The sequence below is a fragment of the Sminthopsis crassicaudata genome, chromosome 2 (genome assembly GCF_048593235.1).
Source record: "Sminthopsis crassicaudata isolate SCR6 chromosome 2, ASM4859323v1, whole genome shotgun sequence".
Lineage (NCBI taxonomy): Eukaryota > Metazoa > Chordata > Mammalia > Dasyuromorphia > Dasyuridae > Sminthopsis > Sminthopsis crassicaudata.
In genome coordinates, this window is record NC_133618.1 from 635569516 (window position 1) to 635590458 (window position 20943).

General features: G+C 33.9%; 1 protein-coding gene across 7 annotated transcripts in view; it reads left to right on the top strand.

The window, feature by feature from the left end:
* Nucleotides 1-20943, top strand: part of RUFY2 (RUN and FYVE domain containing 2) — a 44631-nt gene that overhangs the window by 813 nt on the left and 22875 nt on the right. For all 7 annotated transcript variants that reach the window (XR_012487150.1, XM_074296588.1, XM_074296590.1 and 4 more), the window contains exons 2-7: nucleotides 6987-7160; nucleotides 10737-10854; nucleotides 17205-17306; nucleotides 17993-18116; nucleotides 18491-18552; nucleotides 19589-19654. Coding sequence is in view for 6 of the 7 variants with exons in the window: in XM_074296588.1 (XP_074152689.1) it covers nucleotides 6987-7160; nucleotides 10737-10854; nucleotides 17205-17306; nucleotides 17993-18116; nucleotides 18491-18552; nucleotides 19589-19654 (646 nt within the window). In the remaining variant the exon portion in view is untranslated. The remainder of the gene's footprint in view (nucleotides 1-6986; nucleotides 7161-10736; nucleotides 10855-17204; nucleotides 17307-17992; nucleotides 18117-18490; nucleotides 18553-19588; nucleotides 19655-20943) is intronic.

The window sequence follows — 20943 nt, forward strand, 5'->3', positions numbered from 1 at the left end:
GCGGGCTGGCCGCTGCGCGCCGGGCCCTGCGCTAAGGGCTGGGCCCGGAGACAAAGGAGCCCGGCCCGGTCCCCGGAGGAGAGGCGCGGGCACTGAGGTGGCTTGTCACGCCCATGCGAGCGAGCTCGTGGCCCCGAAGCCCCCTCCCCGGCTGTGTTTGAGGCGGGTCTGGAAGCGAAGGTTTGGTCCAATTCTGAGCGCTTGTGGGGTTCTAGGCCAGTCCTTTAACTTCTTTCTCCGAAAAGAGCCGTTAGCCCCGGGGTGGTGGTGGTGTCCCTTCGTCCTTCTGCCTCCCATCTGTAAGAAAGCATTTATTAAGCACCAGTGTGTGCCAGAAATTGTGCTGGGCATTTGAGGCAACAAAGAACTAAGCCCATTCCCATCTATGAGCAATTTGGTCTTGTGGGAGGCAGGAGTGAGGGTGGGGGGGGGGAGACAAAAATGACTAGAATATATGCACACGACACAACCTCCTGGATGAGCTCCGAAGAAGGCATGAATATGTATGCATACGTACATATACACACATCTATGATAATATCCTGGGTGAGCTCCAAAGAAGATATGAGAAGCCGGGGAAACATTAAATGCTTCATGTAGAAGGTGGTCTCTGAATTGAGCCTTAAATTGAAGGAGAGGAGGCTGAGGGTTCAGCTGGGGAGGAGGAGGGTGGATGGATGGATGGATGGAGGGTCCCCAGGGAGAACCCAGGGAGAAAGAAGATGGTCTCCGCTCTGGCTCCTTTGGCTGGACTGTAGCATATGAGAAAGAGAGTATGACATAATCCTGAAAAGGTAGATTGGGATAAGATTTGAGTAAGGTTATAACTGCATAACTTACTTATGGGATTTATACTTGATCTCAGAGGTAATAACAAGCTGGAGTTTGTGGGAGGGTTGGGCAGTCACATGACCAGAGTTAATGAGAGCTATGCAAAAGATGGATTGAATCCTGGAGACACTTGGAGGAAAGATTCCAGCTAAGAGGCAATTAAAATAATCTGATTGAGGTGAATGAAGCCAAGGGAATACATTAGAAAGATGTATTAGTGGAAACTCACTATTTAGGAATGGAGAGGGGGAAAGATAGTGAATTCTTTTTTGAACATTGTGTTTAAAACATTTTTGGGACGTTGAGTTTGAAATGTCTGATAAAGAACTAGCCAAAACTGGGGCTCTTTCCCGGACACAGCAGTAGTGCATCCTGTTTCATGACAGATCTGAGGTCACAAACTCATAGTGGAATGTCAGCATGTCAGAATTGGAAAAGTCTTTTATAGAGGTCATCCATTAGTACAACCCCTCCATTTTGCAGAGGAACAGCACTTTGGAGCACATGTGTTCTTCTGATCCTGTCTCGGATAGCTTCATAGTTATAGCTGTGATTTAAATGCTTCTCCCTTTCCTCATCTGTAGAATCAAGTATAGATTCCTAGAATACAGAAGAGAAAATAAATCTATTGGCATTGGTTAAATAATTCTACAAAAACCACCTCTTTGTCCTACTTGTCTTACCCCATGAAGTAGATACTAAAGCAGTCATGTCCTGTTTCACGATATATAATTATCTTAAATCCTTTAAATCTAAATCCTTAAATCTTAAATCATTTACCGCAAAATTTTTTTTTCCAAAATTAATCCTTGATCTTGAATATTCCTTCCTCTGGTGCTGGTCTCAACCCACCAATACCATTTTCTGTGGTTCTTACCTCTGTCCTCCTCTAAATTCTCCATAGAGGATCCAACCAGCTTATCCTAGAAGTGTTGCTTTTTTTTTTTTTTTTTTTTTTAATAATAGCTTTTTATTTTTCAAAATACATGAAAAGACAATTTTTAACATTAACCTCTACAAAACCTTATGTTTCCAATTCTCCCATTCTTCCCCTTCCCTTCGACAGCAAATAATCCAATATGGGTTTAAAAATATGCAGTTCTTTTAAACATTTCACATTTATCATGCTGCATAATAAAAATGAGAAAAAAAAAAAAACACCAAGCAAGTAGCAACAATAAAAAAGGTGAAAATACTATGTGGTGATTCATATCCTGTCCTCTCTGGATGCAGATGGCTCTTTCCACCACAAGACTATTGGAAATGGTCTGAACCTCTTGAGGTGTTGCTTTTTAAACATTCTTTGGATACCATTGGAGTACATAGTCTATTCGTTATCATGCCCAACCCCCTTCCTTTTCCTGAACATGCATTTTTTGGATCATCTTTTATTACCACTTCCTTTGTATACGTCATTGTTAGGAATATGCTACAATGCACTTTTAGTCTCCAGGAAATTTTAAGAAATTGCATGTTACTATCACATGCAATTTTAAAATGCTGTGGGTAATATCTTTTTTTTAACCAGTTTTATAACCAATCTTATTTCTAGCTGTCAGTTAATGTATATTTGGAAGCATCCTTCTAAATGAGAGAAACAGCCAAGATCACAGTACTGAGTAATGGATGTTTTTGAACACTGGACTTTTTTTAAGGGAAAAAAAAAAAAAAGCAATATTATTCTGTTTGTTTTGATGTTGAACTGAAAATTGGAAAATCCAATACCAATTCTGTGGATTAATTATTTTTGACAAAGTCATTCACTGTTCCTTGTTTCTATGTTTATTTTGCAATATATACTGCCAGCCTTTATGTAACAGTTATAAAAATTGACATGGAGTCTGGGCAATAACTTGTGGGTTTTTAAGAAGGAAATCTTAAACATTTTTGAGAGTTAAATATAGTTTAATAGAAATTCGGCAACTAGTATTAGGTGTCTGCTAGGTGCTATACACTATGCTAGGCAGAGAGGATACAAGACAAAAACCCTACCTTCAAGTCTTTTACAGTGTAGCAGGTTGGAGTCAATGTGAATATCTGAGGTAGATACACACTAGATACATTGTGATTTGGGGGAAGACTGTAGTATCTGTGGGTGACAGGAGAGACTTCATGTAGCAGGTGATACCTGAGCCAGCCCTGGAGGAACAGAGGGCATTGGGAAGCCTGGGGCACAGTCATTTTGGAGACATAGTTAGAACTTAGCATTTCTGAGAAATAGTCCTTTACTTCGCCCCAGCTCCAGTTAAAACAAAGATAGGGGTTAGGGAAATTGATACTTGGGAATCTGAAACAAACGAGCTTATTTTGCAACAAAGCAAGCAAGCAAACAAAAGCATATATGGCAACATGAACAGACAGAAGTTCTTCCCCTTTGAGAAAAGCATGTGTATTAGGCAGCAAATACTCTCAAAATTGGAGTTTAGGAGGTAAAATTATATACCCTAAGAATGAGCTAGCTTGAGAACAGTAATCAGTATCAGATTTAGGAGGGGGCTCTCTCTAATCAGATCCAGATGTGATACAAAAAGTCATAGGGGGCATGTATTGATCGATATTAGGCTGGAGAAAGGCTTAATTAGGGGACGTTTTCTTTATGGGAACCATAAACTTAAGTTAGCTTTCTAAGGCAGCAGAAAGAATGATTCTAGGCTCCTGCAAGCAAGTCAAAAGTTATATCCAATCAAAAATTGCCAGCATTATCTACCAAACTGTAAACATGGGTAAGAACAGTGGAAAAGTACAAACTGTCTTTGCCTCTTTGCTTTTGTGAGCCTTAGAACTACTTAGTCTAAATGGAGTTCTGTCACTGGTAGGACTATAACATAATATTTTATGACTATAATATCAAAAAATATATAATTTTTTACTGTGATCACTAACAGAATATTTCTGACTGAACCTTAGGATGGACTATGAAAAGCTTTAAATGCTCCACAGAGATGTTTATATTTAATCATAGTGGTTATAAAGAACCACATGGTCAAGTCTGTGCTTTAGAAAAATCATTTTGATGGCATTTGGAAAATGGCTTGGAGTGAGGAGAGATTTAAGGCAAAGAGATCAGTCAGTTGATATAATATCAATGTTATAATGTTATATCAATCAAAATGAACTATTGTGGATAGAAATAACAAACTTAACAGAATGTTTATCTAGAGCAGAGGTGGGGAAACCTTTTTTCTGCCAAGGGTAATTTGGATATTAATATCATTTGTGATACCTAGTTTTCAGCTCATTATCGCCTGTGGTTGATTATACAAATGATTTTAAGGGTCGTATGTATGCTGGAGGTTCCCTACCACTGATTTAGGATGATTTAGGTGGGGAGCAGCTAGATGGCGCAGTGGATAGAGCACCAGTCTTGAATTCAGGAGGACCGAGTTCAAATCTGTTCTCAGACACTTAACACTTCCTAGCTGTATGACCCTGGGCAAGTCACTTAACCCCAGCCTCAGGGAAAAAAAAAATAGAATGATTTAGAGGATAGTGTATTCTCAACAGTAATATGAAATATCAGAAGAGGGATAGGTTAGGGGAGAAAGGAGAATTCAGAGATTTATTAACGTTTGCCGGAGCTGCTGGAGAAGAAAATGACAAACTACTCCAGCATCTTCACCAAGAAAACTCCTGGAAGTACTGGCATGCTTTGGTCCACTGGGTCACAAAGAATAGATACAACTAAACAACTAAACAACTGAACAACAAATTAAGGCAAAATGTTATTCAGAGTAGGCATATTTGTTTATTTGTGATGTTTTTTTTTTAATAGTATTTTTCCCCCAAATACATATATAGTTTTCAACATTCGTTTTTGTAGGATTTTGTGTTCCAAATTTTCATTGTCCCTCCTTTTCTTGCCTTCCTTCTCCCTAATACAGCAAGCAATCTGATATCGTTTATATGTGCATAATACTTTTAAGTCTCTTTCCATATTTGTCATGTTGTACAGAGAAAAAAAATTGGACCAAAAGAGGAAAAAAGCCTAAGAAATAAAAAGGAAACAAAAACAATAACAAAAAAGTGAAAGTCCTCATCCAGTCTCCATAGTTCTCTCTGAATGTGGATGTCATTCTTCATCCCAATTCTGTTGGAATTGCCTTGGATTGCCATATTGCTGAGAAGGGCTAAATCCATCATAGTTGATCATGATATAATTTTATTGTTACTGTGAACATTGTTGTCCTGATTCTGCTCACTTCACTCAACATCAGTTCTTGTAAGTCTTTACAGGCTTTTTTGAAATCATCCTGCTTATAATTTCTTATAGAACAATAAATATTTCATTATATAACTTATTCAGCCAGTGCCCAATTAATGCCATACATTCCATTTCCAATTCCTTGCCACTACAAAAAGTTGCTACATTTTTTTGTATGTGTGGGTCCTTTCCCCTCTTTATGATTTCTTTGGGTTACAGACCCAGTAGTGGCATTGCTGGATCAAAACAATATGCAGTTTTATAGCCTTTTGGGCATAGTTCTGAATTGTTCTCCAGAGTGGTTGGATCATTTCACAATTCCACCAACATTGAGTGTCTCAGTTTAATAGATTCAATAGCCATAAGAGATACAGTGATAAATGAATTATTAGAAATAATGAAGGAAGGGAAAGTTCAAATTTTGTGCTTTCATAACCGCAAAAATGTTGCACAGTGTAATGGAAATATTGGCTTGAAGTCTGGTCCTTTTAGTGATTTAACTAACTGGGGCATGTCATTTCATTTATCTGAATCTTCATTTTCTCCTCCTAAAATCACATGGGCCAGATTAACTGATCTTTAAAATCTTTCCTTGCTCAAATCACATGATTTTACAAAATATCTCCTTAATTTGCCTATATATTCTAATTTTGTCATAGGTACTTTGATTATAAATGAATTTTTTATATATACAAAAGATCTAAATTTGAGTTAGATGTATTATAATCTTAAAGTTGTTGCTAATTTTTGCTATATTCCTAGTCAATGATGAGCTTTTATCCTTAAAATCTGGTATGTAGGTTGCTAGGAGGAGTAGTGAGCTTTTACATAAAGGATTTAAATATGTCTTAAGAGAGAGGGAAAAGAGTTTAAATTTGTAATTTCCTTACTAGCTCTCAGTAGTTAAGTTTATAACTTTAATCAACCAAATGTCAATTCTGAGGGAAGCCAGGAAGAGCTCATACTCTACTATCTACTCCCTACCATCTTGGCTCTTTAACCTCTTAATTGGCACCTTTTAGGAAGGGTCAGCTTGCTTCATCTTCTCTCCTCCAGAATTCATTTGATTGTTTACCACATCAATTGAGCAGAGCTCTGAAGTCTTTTAAAGTTGTCTTTGTATTTAGAGCAGAGGGTAGTCTGAAGTGCTGAGAAGTGCTGCTGTTCCGAACAGACAGAACTTGAACTCTAATCTTCCTACCTGGAAAGACCCTTCTGCTGCTGTTTTTCTAGTATTTTTTATAACTTCCAATTTAAAAATTATCTTTTTACTTCATTTTCTCTTAAAGGTAATAGTTAAAAGAGTAAAACTTATTTTTCCTTCTTTGTAATTTACCACTCTAAAATTGTACAATGGTTAGAGAACTGACCTCAGAGTTAGGAAAACCACTTCTGATAAAAAGGGACTCTGTGACTTAGAGTAAGCCATGAAACCATGTAGTGCCTGAGGCTGTTCCCAAAGACCACAAATTGATAAGAAGATAGCAACTTACATCGGTGGGAAAAGATTTCCCGTCTGAAGCTCCCTAAACCTGTGAAATCACAGATCTAGTCACCTTCACTCACTGCCTCACTATTCTAGTAGATCCATCAATATGGTTAGTCCCTCTGGTAATACAGATCTCAACTCACTGAACTTTCATTTACCTTTGTTAATCACAACAAATTAAATCAAAATTTGAGTTTGTGAATGGACATAGTTAAATTTTCATAGCCCTGTATACATAAACTGGCTGTGATAAGAGCAGTGCAAGCTGGGCCCAAGTTGGGGGTGGTCATTTTCCCTTTTTTTTCCCCCAGTGTTTCTATCTGAGTGGCATTTGATTGGTATTCCCCATAAGTAACTATGTTAGATGAAATCAAGCTTTCTCACTGAAGAAAATGTAATATTTTTCAATGTAACACTTTGTTATTATTCGCTGAAATGCATTCTTGGTTTCCTCTTTGTTTTTAGCGGTAAAGGACCCCACGGCTGTGGAGAGAGCCAACTTGCTGAACATGGCTAAACTGAGTATCAAAGGGCTGATTGAGTCTGCTCTGAGTTTTGGCCGAACCTTGGACTCTGACTATCCTCCTTTGCAGCAGTTTTTTGTGGTCATGGAGCATTGCCTGAAGCATGGATTGAAAGGTGAATGTGCATCATTAACCTGGGTTTTCTCTAGGCAGCAATGTGAATTTTATTTATGCAAAATTTTGTGAATTATTTAAGCCTCAGGAAAGGTTCAAAATTAAATTACACTCCGCTGTACATTTGATGTCTTGCCTTAGTTGGAAATAATATGGAAAAGTAAATTAAAATTCAACAGAACAATCAGTTCTTGACTCTTGCTTTTCCCATCACTTATCATCTATTAAAATTGATAACACATTCAACCCATTCTTATTTGGAATGTTTATTCTTCATTTTATTTGTTCCTATCAATTTCTTCCAAGCATCTTTTAGCAAACCTCTAAATAATTATTTGGATTATCAGCAGAGAAATACTTTTATTCCATTTAGAAATACACTTTCAAAAGATATATTTTTTCTGACTGCCCTGCCAATAGTAAGAAAAAATTACCTCTTATTCAAAGAATTCAAACCTAATAGTCTTATTAACTTTTTTTTTTTTTTTTGGAAATGTGATTTTTATTTTATTTTTAAACTTGAGTTTTGTTCTTTGAGACCAATGTAAATTTCTTTAGGTTAATTACAGAATAGTGAGTTTTCAGTTAGGCCTGGCTTTAGGAAGGCATTATGATTATAAGAGTATTTTGTAAATATGTTAGGAAAGAAGAGCTTTTTAGTTATAATATGTAGATTGGCATGTTAGGATGAATATTGCATTTAGAATCAAAGAGCTTGATTTTGAAGCTTGGCTCTGCAACTCACTACCTGTACAATCTTGGGCCTCAGTTTCCTCCTCTATAAAAAGAGGCTTGAACTAAATCATCTGTAAACTTTGTTTATCTTTATTATCATTGTTGAAATTTTTTGATCATCTCTTAAAACATATATATTATAAATCCCTTTTTTAAAAAAGCAACTTGGCAGTATAATGTATAAAGCATCATAAATCGAAGCAGTCACATAATTAGTAATTGTCTTGGGATTTGAACTTAAGTCTTACTGCTTCTATTTATGATGCCAGTCTCAGTTTCATCAGATGTAAAATGGTGAAATATTAGCATTTATTTCATGGAGAATCAGATTAGTATAAAGTGAAGCACTTTGCAGATATTAATTAAAACATTATATAAATATTAGCTACTATTGTTTATTCTGGAGGCATTGCCTTATGTCCCCTGACTCCCATTGAACCCTCTCATGTGACAAAGAAAAACAGTAAAGTAAAATCAGCTACCACAATGTGAAATATTCTATACCATAGTTTCTCACATCATTAGTGGGAGGTATTTATTAATAGCTGAGATTTATAAAGTACTTAAAGGTTTACAAAATGTTTTACATACGTTTTCTGATTTGATTTCATTCTTTATTGATTTTGTCATCATGCTAATAGATGACAATTTTATAACCATGCTTTACTTGCACTTTCTATTGTAATTGTTAAAACTTTTGTTAGCTCATATAAATGTAGTATACATTTGTGTTATCAATGTGGGCCCTTTTGAGCAAGTATATAAGGATGCTCTTTGTCTAGGTAAGAGATAACCTGGTACTATTACCACATGTTGAGAACTCCTTTCTAGATTGTTGCCAATATATTATAAAATTGTGGTTATAATTAATATATAGTTATACATCTCATAATGTTAAGATATCTCACTTGTGTTTCACTGCAGAGTTGCTGTATAGATTTCATTATCTATGGACACAATTTAACATTCAGCAATCCACTGTTTTATTGGTGTGGATTGTTTTTCCACTAGCTTACTATTGTAGCCATCTGTGTCTCAGTAGGACTTCTTTCAGACTTCCTGTTGCTAAAAAATGTATCCCATTTGGCCCTCCAAGAGCTGAGCCTCTGTTAACTGAGTTAATCTGTTGTTCAACAGACAGACATTGTAGACCACTGCCAGACCAATATTCATAGCTTTTATAACTTGGCAGGCCTTATCAGAGCTTGTACTTCCCTGACACTGCCCTAGAATGTTTAGTTTCCCACCATTTCCCACTGATACATTGGAGAAAAATCTTAATGGAACTATTACCAAAATTACTTCACACTATATTCTATTTAACCTGTATTTGTTGACAACTTTCTATTCATATATATCTTCTCGAATTTACATAATCATAAATTGATGTAGAGGTTGTGTACAAAAAAGTAGGGTCTGGGGCAGCTAGGTGGCACAGTGGATAGAGCACCAGCCCTGAATTCAGGGGGACCCGAGTTCAAATCTGGTCTCAGACACTTAACATTTCCTAGCTGTGGTCATGACCCTGGGCAAGTCACTTAACTCCAGCCTTTAAAAAAAAAAGAAAAGAAAAGAACAAAAAAGTAGGAGAAAATATTTAAGTAGAAAAAGAACAATGTTATCGTTGTTTTGTTTTGAATAACTTGAAGATAGAGAAATTTTGACTATTGAATATGAAGATAAGGATATATATGAAAGCCCAGAGGGATTTGTAAAGTAGTTAAATAACAAACAAAACCCAAAATCCCAGAAGGGACTTGTGGTGGCAAATTTTTGTCATCACAATGTACTGTTATTAAGTCATAAATTCTTAAAATATATTTTTATTTATATAACATTAGAAAGTCACTCTCAATGTTTTAATTTGCTTTTAAAAATACATTTTGAGTGATTTTTTTTCCCTTAATAGTAATAATATGATGTATATATTCCCTAGGCTAAGCAAAATGCATAGACTTTGCCAAATGATTTCCAGAATATTCTCACTCAGTTTAGAGGGGTGGGAGTGGGAAGTGGGGATGGGTTGTAAATTTAAACTTTTTCAACAAAACATTATTCTAGCCTTACATGGTGGCCATATTAAGTATCAATTGGACCTTCAGTTTGATGAAACAACATAGAATTTCCACCATGTAAAGTATTTTGTACTGTTTAGTTTTATCAGCACAGAATATTCCTAAAAGTCTTTGTGATTTTTCTTAGAAATCTGTGGTAGGCAAATAAAGTCAATTTACTACTACTAAAAAAAAAAAAAAAAAAAAAAAAGATTTCACAGAGTTCATTTTTCTTGGAGGTGGCAGAAAGCAAATAGGATAGTGACATACCCTAGTTCTTCACATAAGAAAGTTAATTGGTTTCGTTTGTCACTTAATTTATAAAGGTTATAAAGCTTGATCTGCGTTAGTAGTACTTTTTTGTTGGAGCCAAGAGGCAAAGGAAAAGAAGGAACCCCTTGTTTCTTAACTTAATTGTCTGAAAAAAAGTCTGTAAATCTTGGGAAATTATATTATTTACACAAATGTATCTATTTTTAGAAATTTGGTGAATGTATTAATTAGAATTATAGTAACCTATAAGGTTTTATTAGGAGCTCCCTATCTTCTATGTCCTGTCCTGTGGAGAAACTGATGTAAGAATGGAAGATTTTTCTTTTGAGGAGCTTATAAGGCCCTAAATATTCTTGTCACTGATTTCCTATAGAGTATCACAGATTTCCTATATAGTTCTTTTCCTGTATAGGTCCAGATATTCCTAAAAACAGGTCACTTTATGAAAGGAAAGTCTTGTAGCTTATTTTTCTAAAGAAGCATTAATTGAAAAAACTGTATTTTTTCTTTTTTAGTAAGAAAATCTTTTCTCAGTTACAATAAAACAATCTGGGGGCCCTTGGAGCTGGTGGAGAAACTGTACCCAGAAGCAGAGGAGATAGCAGCTAGTGTGAGAGATTTGCCTGGCCTTAAGTAAGTCCTTTTTTTTTTTTTTATTTTTTTTTATTTTTTCCTTTAAGACCCAAATAAATAGTCAGGAGTAAGACACTGAAGAGGAAATGTGTGTGGATAACCTTTAATCCCCTTTGGGGGAAATACTATTTCATAATTAGTATTAGGTGGGTTTCCACAATTGATTTGGAGGGTTGGAAACTAATACATTCAAATGGTGGAGTATTGGTGGGGGAAAGGAGATTATTCATATTTTATGGCTTCTCCAACAAATAGAGTTTTTCTCTAAATACAACCATGCCAAATTAATGTGTGGTTTCCTTTTAGAAAAAGATGTAAGGAAACATTTTCTAGTAGATGGAAAATAAAGACTCAAGTAATAGCTGGGAGGATTAAAGGTACGAGAAAAAATACAGGTAAAGAACTATGACTATTACAGCATATAGCGACATCTAGTAACAGGTGATAAAAAATATTTGATTACTTGTCTCAGATTGGCTAATGGTATGTTATCAAGAATGTTGCTTAGATATAAGTCATTAGTTTCAATCACTGCCAGAAATACAAAAGGGATTTAGTGAGTGGTTGTTAATTTTCATAAATCACAAAAATTATTTTTTATCAGTTTTTTCAGTGATTAAGTTTGTTGTGATTCTTTAATGGATTAAATAAAGGACTTGATATTTAGATGATTTAGATTCTAATTTCAAACAACTTCTTAATGCCCTTTAATGACTTGTCTGACAGTATATTTTTCTAGGATTTATTATAACTGGAGCCCATTTCTCCCACAGAAAGATATATGAGCCATGTTTATAAGAACAAGATGCTGAATAATGGGAAATTTTCTGATTTTTTTTAATAAATGGAGATTGATTTAGTTAATATTTCAGGTGGTGATGGTGATATTTTAAAAAAAATAACGACTTTTTAATTTCAAAATATATGCAAAGAAAATTTTCCAACATTTACCCTTGCAAAACCTTGTGTTCCAAATTTTTCTCCCTCCTTTTCCCCTCATCCCTTCCCTGGACAGCAACTAGGTAATATTATTTTGGAAACTGGTGTAGTCAATAGCAAAGGAGGGGAGACCAAAAAATCAGACATTAGAATTGTTAAAGGACAAAAATGACAATTTTTAGATGCAGATAGATGGGATGAAATATGCTATTCACCTTCTAAGACAGAAGTGATGCACTGAAAATGCAGAATGAGGCAGTACAGATAAATCAGTTGAATCAAGTAGAGTGAGAAGATCACCAGGCTGGCAGTCAGGAGATCTTTGCCTCTAAAATTACTGTGTGTATTTGGAGAAATGACCTATCTTCCTGAGCCTCATTTTTTTGTCTTCCTGTCTCCCCTCCCCCCCAAAAAAACCTGAAAATTTGCCTTTTCTCCCTACATCTTCTCCCATGCACATTGAAAAATTGGCAAAAACAAACTTATAAACATGTATAACCAAACAAAATAAATTTTTGTCTTAGTCATATATCCAAAAAGATAGACTTCAATTTGCATACTGAGTATCGCTTCTAGGACTGGAGGTGAGGAGCATGTGTCATCAATAGTCCTCTGGAACTGTGGTTGCTCATTGTGTTGATCAGAGTTCCCAGGTCTTTCAGAGTTGTTTGTCTTTATAGTATTATTATTATGTAAATTATTCTCCCATTTTTGCTTACTTCATTGTATAGCAATTCACAGGTCTTCTCAGGTTTCTCATTTCTTCCATCATTATAGTATTCTGTCACATTCATATGGCTAACTTGTTCAGCTATTCCCCAATTGATGAATATCTCTTCAGTTTTCAATTCTTTAATAGCATGAAATTATTTTTGTTCACAGGGATCCTCTTTCTCTGATTTCTTTGGATTATAGAGCCAATAGAGTTATCACTGGGTCAAAGGGTAGGCATGTTTTAATAGCTTTGGGGGCATATTTTCAGATTTCTTTAAAAAAATATCTAGACTAGTTCACAGCTCCACCAATAGTGCGCATCCTTTTTCTCACATTCCTACCAGCATTTGTCATTTTCCTTTTCTTATCAACTTTGCCAAATTGATTGGTATGATGTAAAACCTAACAGCAGTTTTTAATTCTTAGTGATTTACAGCATTACTTATTTTTAAACATATTTTAATACTTTATTTTTTCCAACTACCTGCAAAGATAGTTTTCAACATTCACCTTTGCAAAATCTTGTGTTCCAAATTTTTCTTCCTCTTTTTCTGCCTTCTTTCTCTCCAAGATAGCAAGCAATCTGGTATAGGTCAAAAGTGTGCAGTCCTTTTAAACTTATTTCCATATTCATCAGAGCATATTTATTCCTTAAAATTTTTTTATTGATTCTTTCTTTCTTTTCTTTCTTTCTTTCCTTGGCCAGGGTCACACAGCTAATAAGTGTTAAGTGTCTGAGATCAGATTTGAACTCAGGTCCTTCTGATTCAGGGCTCGTGCACTATCCAGTGTGCCACTTACCTGCCCCATGTTTTTAATTTCTTAATCACCATAATGTTCTGTGTATTCCTTTCCTTTCTGTTTCCCAAGAGCAATTCCATTTAACAAAGAGAATATTTTTGGAGAAGGGAAACAAAGTCAACACAACTGATTGATATATTTAGAAAGTCCAAAAATGGGTGTAGTGCATTGTGTATAACACTTATGGACTTCTCTCATCTCCTTAGAGGGGTGGGTTGGGGGTATCTTCTGAAATCCCTTCTTTTGAGTCTCACTTATTCTTTATAATTTTGCTATATTTACTTTTGATTTTTTGGTATAGCCATTTTGTATATTATTTTCTTGGTCCTGCTTATCTTGCATTAGTTTATATAAATGTATTAATGCTTCTCTGAATTGATCATACATCATTTCTTATAGCACAGTTGTATTCCATTAAATTACAGTTTGTTTAGCTGTTCCTCAATTGATGGACATGTACTTGTTTCCAATTCTTAGTTATTCCCAAAAGTGCTGCTATATCTTGGACTATATGGGTACTTTTTTTTCTTATTGAAGGCTTCCTTGGGGTTTAAGCCTAGTAATAGAATTTCTGGTTTAAATGGTATGAATGTTTTGTCATTTTATTTGCATAATTCCAAATTGTTTTACAAAATAGTTGTACCATTTGACAGTTCCACCAACAGTGTTTTATATGTTTAGTTTCCCATAACCCTTCCAACATTAATTGTTGACTTTTTTTTCATTTTTACCAATTTGCAGTATGAGGTGAAACCTCAGAGTTGATTTGAAATTTCTCTTTTCATTAGTGATTTGAAGCATTTAAAAAAAATGTGCCATGCAAATACTTTGCAGTTCTTTTGAGAACTCTTTGTTCATAGCTTTTGACCATTTACCTGTTAGATAATAATCTTATATATATTTAATTTTTTATGTATCTAAACATTTATCACAGAGAATTGATACAAAGATTTGATTCCTATTTGAAATCACTTGCCTTCTTATTCTGGATTTTTTTTTATCTTTTGTTAAGTAATTGCCTCTGCCTCTATTTCGTTAAGAATATATCTCTTACCCATAGCTTTGAGAGATACATGATCTTTTTTCTTTGATGGTTCTTTTATAGTATAATTGTTAATGAGCTGCTAGGTGGATCAGTAGATAGAGTGCTGGATCAAGATTGAAAAATCTGAAATTAACGTTAATGTTAATGATGAATATTAATATTAAAATCTTATATCCCTTTAAAGTGTATTGTGAAGTATGATATAAAGTATTGGCCTAAGCCTAATTTCCTCTAGATTGCTTTTCAATTTTTCCAGTAGTTTTATCAAATAGGGAGTTTTTCCCTATGTAACTTATATTTTCTACTTTATTAAGCATTAGGTTATTGACTTCTATTGTTTCTGAATCTTCTTTGTCTAGTATGATCCTTTGTTTGATCTTGCTTTTAAAAAAAATCAATACCAGATGGTTTTGATGATTGCTGCTCTGTGATATAGTTTGAGGTTTAAAAGTGCAATAGCCCCTTTTATCTTCCTTTTTTTCTCATCATGTACCTTGATCTTTTGTTTTTCCAAATGAATTTTATTTATATTTTATCAAGCTTTGTAAGATATCCTCTTGGTAATTCAAATTAGTGGAGCATTAAAAGTATAAATTAATTTTGGCAACATTGTCATTTTTATCATTTTGATATTGCCTAAGTCATGAGCACTAAGTCTTCTTCCAGCCATATAGATTGTTCCCATGTAGTTTAAGTAACATTTTATAATTGAATCTTTATAAATCTTTTGTGTGCTTTGGAAGGTTGATCCCCAGATTTTTTATGCATATTGTGGTTATTTGAAATTAGATTTCCCTTTCTATTGCTTTTTATGTTTTGCTGTTACTAAATAGAAATGCTGTTGGTTTTTGAGGATTTGTTTTGTGCCTGCAACTTTCCTGAATCTATTAATTGTCTCAATTCGTAGTTTTGCCAACTCTGGGAATTTCCAAGTACACCATCATATCTTTAGCAAATAGAGATAGTTTTATTTTGTTTTTTACTTATCTTTATCCCTCAATTGTTTTTCTCTTGTTTTTACTACTATTCCTAACATTTCCAGAACTAAAATAGATATCCTTGCTCGACTTCCATATTTATTGGAATTCCCCATTGCTTTCAGTTTTAGATAAATTTTTTTTGGTATTAAAAATAGACCCCTTTATGCCTATAATTTGTGTGTTTATTATAAAAAGAGATCTTCATAAAAAGCTTTTTCTGCATCTATTGAGATGATCATGTGATTTTTTTGATGATTCATTGTATTGGTTGTTTTTCTAATGTTAAGTCATTGCATTTCTTATTTAAATTCAATTCAGTCATAATGAATGAGTTTTTGGATGATCACAGAAATTTGGTTGATAGGGTTTTGTATAAAATTTTTGAGCCAATGTTCATTAATGATACTGGTCTATAGTGTTCTTTCTAGATTTTTATCTTTCCCTGGTTTAGGTATTAGGATTATATTTATCTCATGTTTATGTTAGGGTGCTTTCTTTCCAAATTTCTGAGACTAATTTGTGAAATGGGGATACTTATGCTTCTTTAAAAATTTGACAGAATTTTCCTATAAATCTATTAAGTATAGGAGGTTTTTTTTCTGTTTTGTTTTGTTTGTTTGTTTGTTTTGTTTGTTTTTTACAGGTAGATCTATTTCTCTTTCTAAAATAGGGTAATTTAAGATCTCTATCCAGTCTTCTGGTAGTTTGGGTATTTTATATTTTTGAAGATATCTTACACTTTCTTTTGTATTCTCATTTTTGTTAGTATATAACTATGCATAACATGTTCTAATTATTTCTTTATTCAAGTTTCGTTGTGGTTTCACTTTGCTTTTTATTTTTTGCTATTTTATGGTTATGTTTTCTGCCCTGTTCTGTTATCAGATTAGCTTAATGTTTATCAGTTTTAATAGACTTCTCAGAGAACTAATTTGTCATTTTATTTATTATTTTCATGCTTTCTTTTTTTTTGTTGCAATTTATCTTCTTCCCTTATAATTTTTAGTATCTTCTCTTTTGTGCTTATTTTAGGTTTGTTGATTTTTCTAAAGTTTATAGAGCATTTCTTATAGTTTCTTCCTCTGAAAACAGTCTGATCATTTATCAACTGGAGAATGATTTTTAACCTTATACAGTTTTAATCAGTTCCCCCTCTATATTGGAAATGAATGGGCTTCATTTTCTTAATTTGTAAAGTTGAGATTATGTGATAGTCCTCAATTTTCCTTTTGACTCTAACAATCAATTTCTCTTAATGCATCTATAATGCTCTGGAAAATTCCTATAGATTGAAACAAGGATTTCAATTTGAGTGAATAAATCATTCATTAAACACTACATGTCAGGCACTTAGGTAAGTGCACTTTAATGATGACATTTTTATTGTTCATTTTGAGGGTCTTATCTACCTACCAAATCATTCTTATTAAGCATATTTTTTAAAAATAGGGTCAAAGAACTTAAAAATATAAAGGACTATACCATAGATATAACCTAGTTCTCGCCTCTCATGAGACTGAAGCTCAGAGAAAAAGTGACCTGCCCCAACCTCCAAGTTCAATAGGTAATAGAGCCAAAGAAAACCACACTCAACACCATAGACAGCATTCAGCACTCCTAGGTTGTTGACTCTGTGCTATTTCCATAGTGACTTGAAGGCACTATCCTTTTGGTGCCTTGGAGGAATTCTCTTTGTAGAAGCAAACAAATGTATTTTAGAGATTTCATTCACTGTAGAAACTGGCCCCAAATTATAAATTGCCTATTTTGGGAGTTCCCCCCGTAAAAGTGTTTCTTAATAAATTAATTCTGTGACTAATGACTTTAAGTTGCTGAAGTTGCATTTTGGTCTGTTTGCTTGTTTTTTCCAGAACCCCACTGGGTCGTGCCAGAGCATGGTTACGTCTGGCCCTCATGCAAAAGAAAATGGCTGACTATTTGCGCTGCTTGATAATTCAAAGAGATCTGCTGAGGTTAGTAAATACTATGTTTAATACTATGTTTAATAATTCTTTAAGCTAATTCCATTTTCTTGAATCAGTTCTATCCATTTATATCAGAATATTAGTTTTAATATCATTGTCCTTTCCTTTTCTAGCAAGCTAACCATAAGTTTTTCTTTTGCATTCTAAATAAAAAATTTTAAACATGGCTGGAAGGTCAAATAAGAAAGCCTAAAGGAGTGTTAGATTAAATTCCATTTATACCTTTTCTTTTGAGAAAAGAGTCTGGAAAACTTTATTCTGATTTTGGTTTTTGGTTGCCTCTGCCATTATGTGCCTATGGGTAAGTTATCAAATCTTGATTTTTCTCTTTTTTAAATTGGGATGACAGTTGTAAGCATAATTTCATAAGGCTTGTCTAGAGATTAATTAGAAATCAGATTGGGAAAGGCATTGGACAAAATTTTTATATTCATCCTATTTTGAGTATCTGCCTTAATAGTAGTATTCAGTTTCTGGTTTTAGCCCTTTCCATTATAATCTCCATCATGTCTATGACTTGAAAAGTAATTTTTAATTTTTCAAAAGCTACTTATTTTCTGTCATAACTCTGAAAATGTTTCTCCAGTTTGTCTAATATTGTATATGAATTGGTCAAATTTCAAAACTCAATGCTTGAAATTAATTTGTCATTTGACATTTGTTGAATTTTATAGTGAATTCTATGAATATCATGCCCTAATGATGGAAGAAGAAGGAGCAGTTATTGTTGGCCTTCTGGTAGGCCTGAATGTGATAGATGCTAATCTGTGTGTAAAGGGAGAAGACTTAGACTCACAAGTAAGTGGGGAAATTATATTCCGAATTGTGTTTAAGAAAAGAAACAGAATAAAACATTTGATAGTAATACCTTTAGAGTTAAAGAGACCTAATTCAAATCCTGCCATTCTACTTCAGATTCTGATCTATAAAAATAAAGATGATGATATCTATTCCAGAGAGTGGTTGTGGAGCTTAAAATGAGGACATATTAAAAGTCATTTATCAACTTTAAAGCAATATATAAAATGTCAACTATTATTATATCATTTTAAGGTTTTTTTAAGGACAAAATTGAGTACATATTAATAAAGCTTTCTGCTAAAATTCATTTACTACTTTAAAGAATTTTGTCATTTCTCCTATTTAAGTAAAAATAATTTTATTTACTCCAGGTTGGGGTAATCGACTTTTCTATGTATTTAAAGAATGAAGAAGATATTGGAAATAAAGAAAGGTATGATCTTTATAAGTGGTGTTACATATAGATTGATTTATTTTGTGATAAGTCATAAATGTGTGTAGATCAGTAGAAATTTTCTGTGTAAGTCAATGTTAATTTAGCCATACTTACTAATAAAGGGGGAGGTTTAGTATTAATTTTGCAATAGGTTTCCTGCCATTTTTCATTTTCTTTTTAAAAATAAATTTTATGACACCAAGTGGAAAAAATCAGTTTTTTAAAAAGTTCTGCTGTTTATTTCTTTCATTGATGTTTTAGTATATACCCAAACCACCTTGAACATTTGAGAGAAATTATTCACAGAAGTACTGTACTGGAGCAACTTCAATATGACAGTACAGTGCTACAGGAAGATTTCAAAACTTAAGCTAGAGTACATTTTCTTGCAGATCAACCAATGATAGTATTTCTTATTATAAAACTAATACTCTGATGCAAATGGATACTCTGAATTTGTTTAACAGGCCATTTGCTTAACTAACATTTCTGTCATTTAGCACTCAGCACAGTGCCTGGCATGTAGTAGGTAAAAGCATTACTAATTACCAAAGCATGTTTGGTAATTGATTGTTATGTGGTGAATTAGAGAAGTGTATGATTGTGGCAAAAGTTAGGGACTGTGAGTCAGACAACCCGAGTGTTTTGTTGGTATCCTCCTAATGACAGGATAAAGTAAAAAGGCAACATAAATGCTTTGGATGGACATCCTGGAATAAATTAACAGGCAGACATCAATGAGATTCACACAGTTTTGATAGGCATGAATGGATTGTAATTGGCATCATATAAGGGAACTCCCAAATCAGCAATAATACAGATCTACTTTAAAATTTTGCATGATTGTAATTTGAGTGTGTATCTATTCAGCACATTATCATAAGATTAGAGGTTGTTGGTTTTTATTATTTGTAGAAAAATGATGCATTCTTATCATAGAACTTATAAACAATATTTTTCTACTTTTTAGATGACATCATCTTTGGGCACACACTTCCATAACAGCACTAAGCTAACTATTTCTCTGTTTTAGGAATGTTCAGATTGCTGCTATTTTGGATCAGAAGAATTATGTTGAAGAATTAAACAGACAACTGAAGTAAGTATTTATGAATACTTAATAGATTTTTCTTTTTTTCCTGAGGCAATTAAGGTTAAGTGACTTGCCCAGTGTCACACAGCTAGGAAGTGTTAAGTGTCTGAGGTCAGATTTGAACTCATGTTCTCCTGACTTCAGGTCTAGTGCTCTATCCACTGTGCCATCAAGCTGCCCTACTTAATACATTTAAAAAATATTATTTTAGCTTTCTTTCAGGTCACCTTGGCCTCCTGTTCTATTTCTATACATATACATGTGTACATGTCATAAGATGTAAGGTACAATGAAAGGCAAGATTCATTTTCAGTAAAGAATGGACATGTTAGAAAGGTTTTTTTGTTTGTTTGTTTTTTTGAAAAGAAATCTAGGGGCAGCTAGATGGCACAGTGGATAAAGCACCGACTCTGAAGTCAGGAGAACTTGAATCCAAATATTTTTCTCTTAAATTTTGTGAAAAGCAGAACTTGGGAAAACATTAATAAGATTTTGGTAAATCAGAAAGTCATTTTTCTCCCTGCTCTAAATTTCAAAGCTATATAGTTCATATCCAAGTGAGAGACATCACCTAGAACTATTGTCTACCTCAGAAACTTTATTCACTCTTATCAGCTTGAGGATGGAAGCTATACTAGGGAAAATCAGATCTGGAATTCTGAGATTTGTACATGAATAGTTATATCAGACATAATCCAAAGATAATGATTGACAGGAGGAGAAGTAGCAGTTCTCCTTCCCCAGATGGAGAGGGCGGAGGATCTGTCTGACAAGGACTTTTTACTTCTTTAAGTGTTTGAAGAAACAGATGACAGATGTAAAAAGATGCATTTTTACTATTGATATTATAAATATGCAGAGCCATGTTTCCAAATGCATCATTTTTATTTACACACATGGTTTATTTCACAAACATTAAGGCATCTGCTTTGTGTAGGACACTGTGCCAGACATTGAGGTAGATACCATGTTTAAATAGGCATAATTTGTGGCCTCTTGGAGCTTACAGTATAGGAGGGAATGTGACATATATGAAGTATAGAATATTATATAATAAATATCTTTGCAAAATGTATAGTAGCATGTCTATGTTTTGAAGGAAATAGTTGTTAATGACCCTGAAGGGATCAGAGAAAACATCTTGGAGGAGGTAGCACTGGATATGGACTTTAAATGAAAGACAAGGAAAGGTATTTGAAGTCTAAGCAACAGTCTAGCAAAGCTAGGGAGGTGGGAGCGATGAAGTCTCTTTGAGTAACAAATAATTGTTCATTGTGTCTTGAGTGTAGAATGAT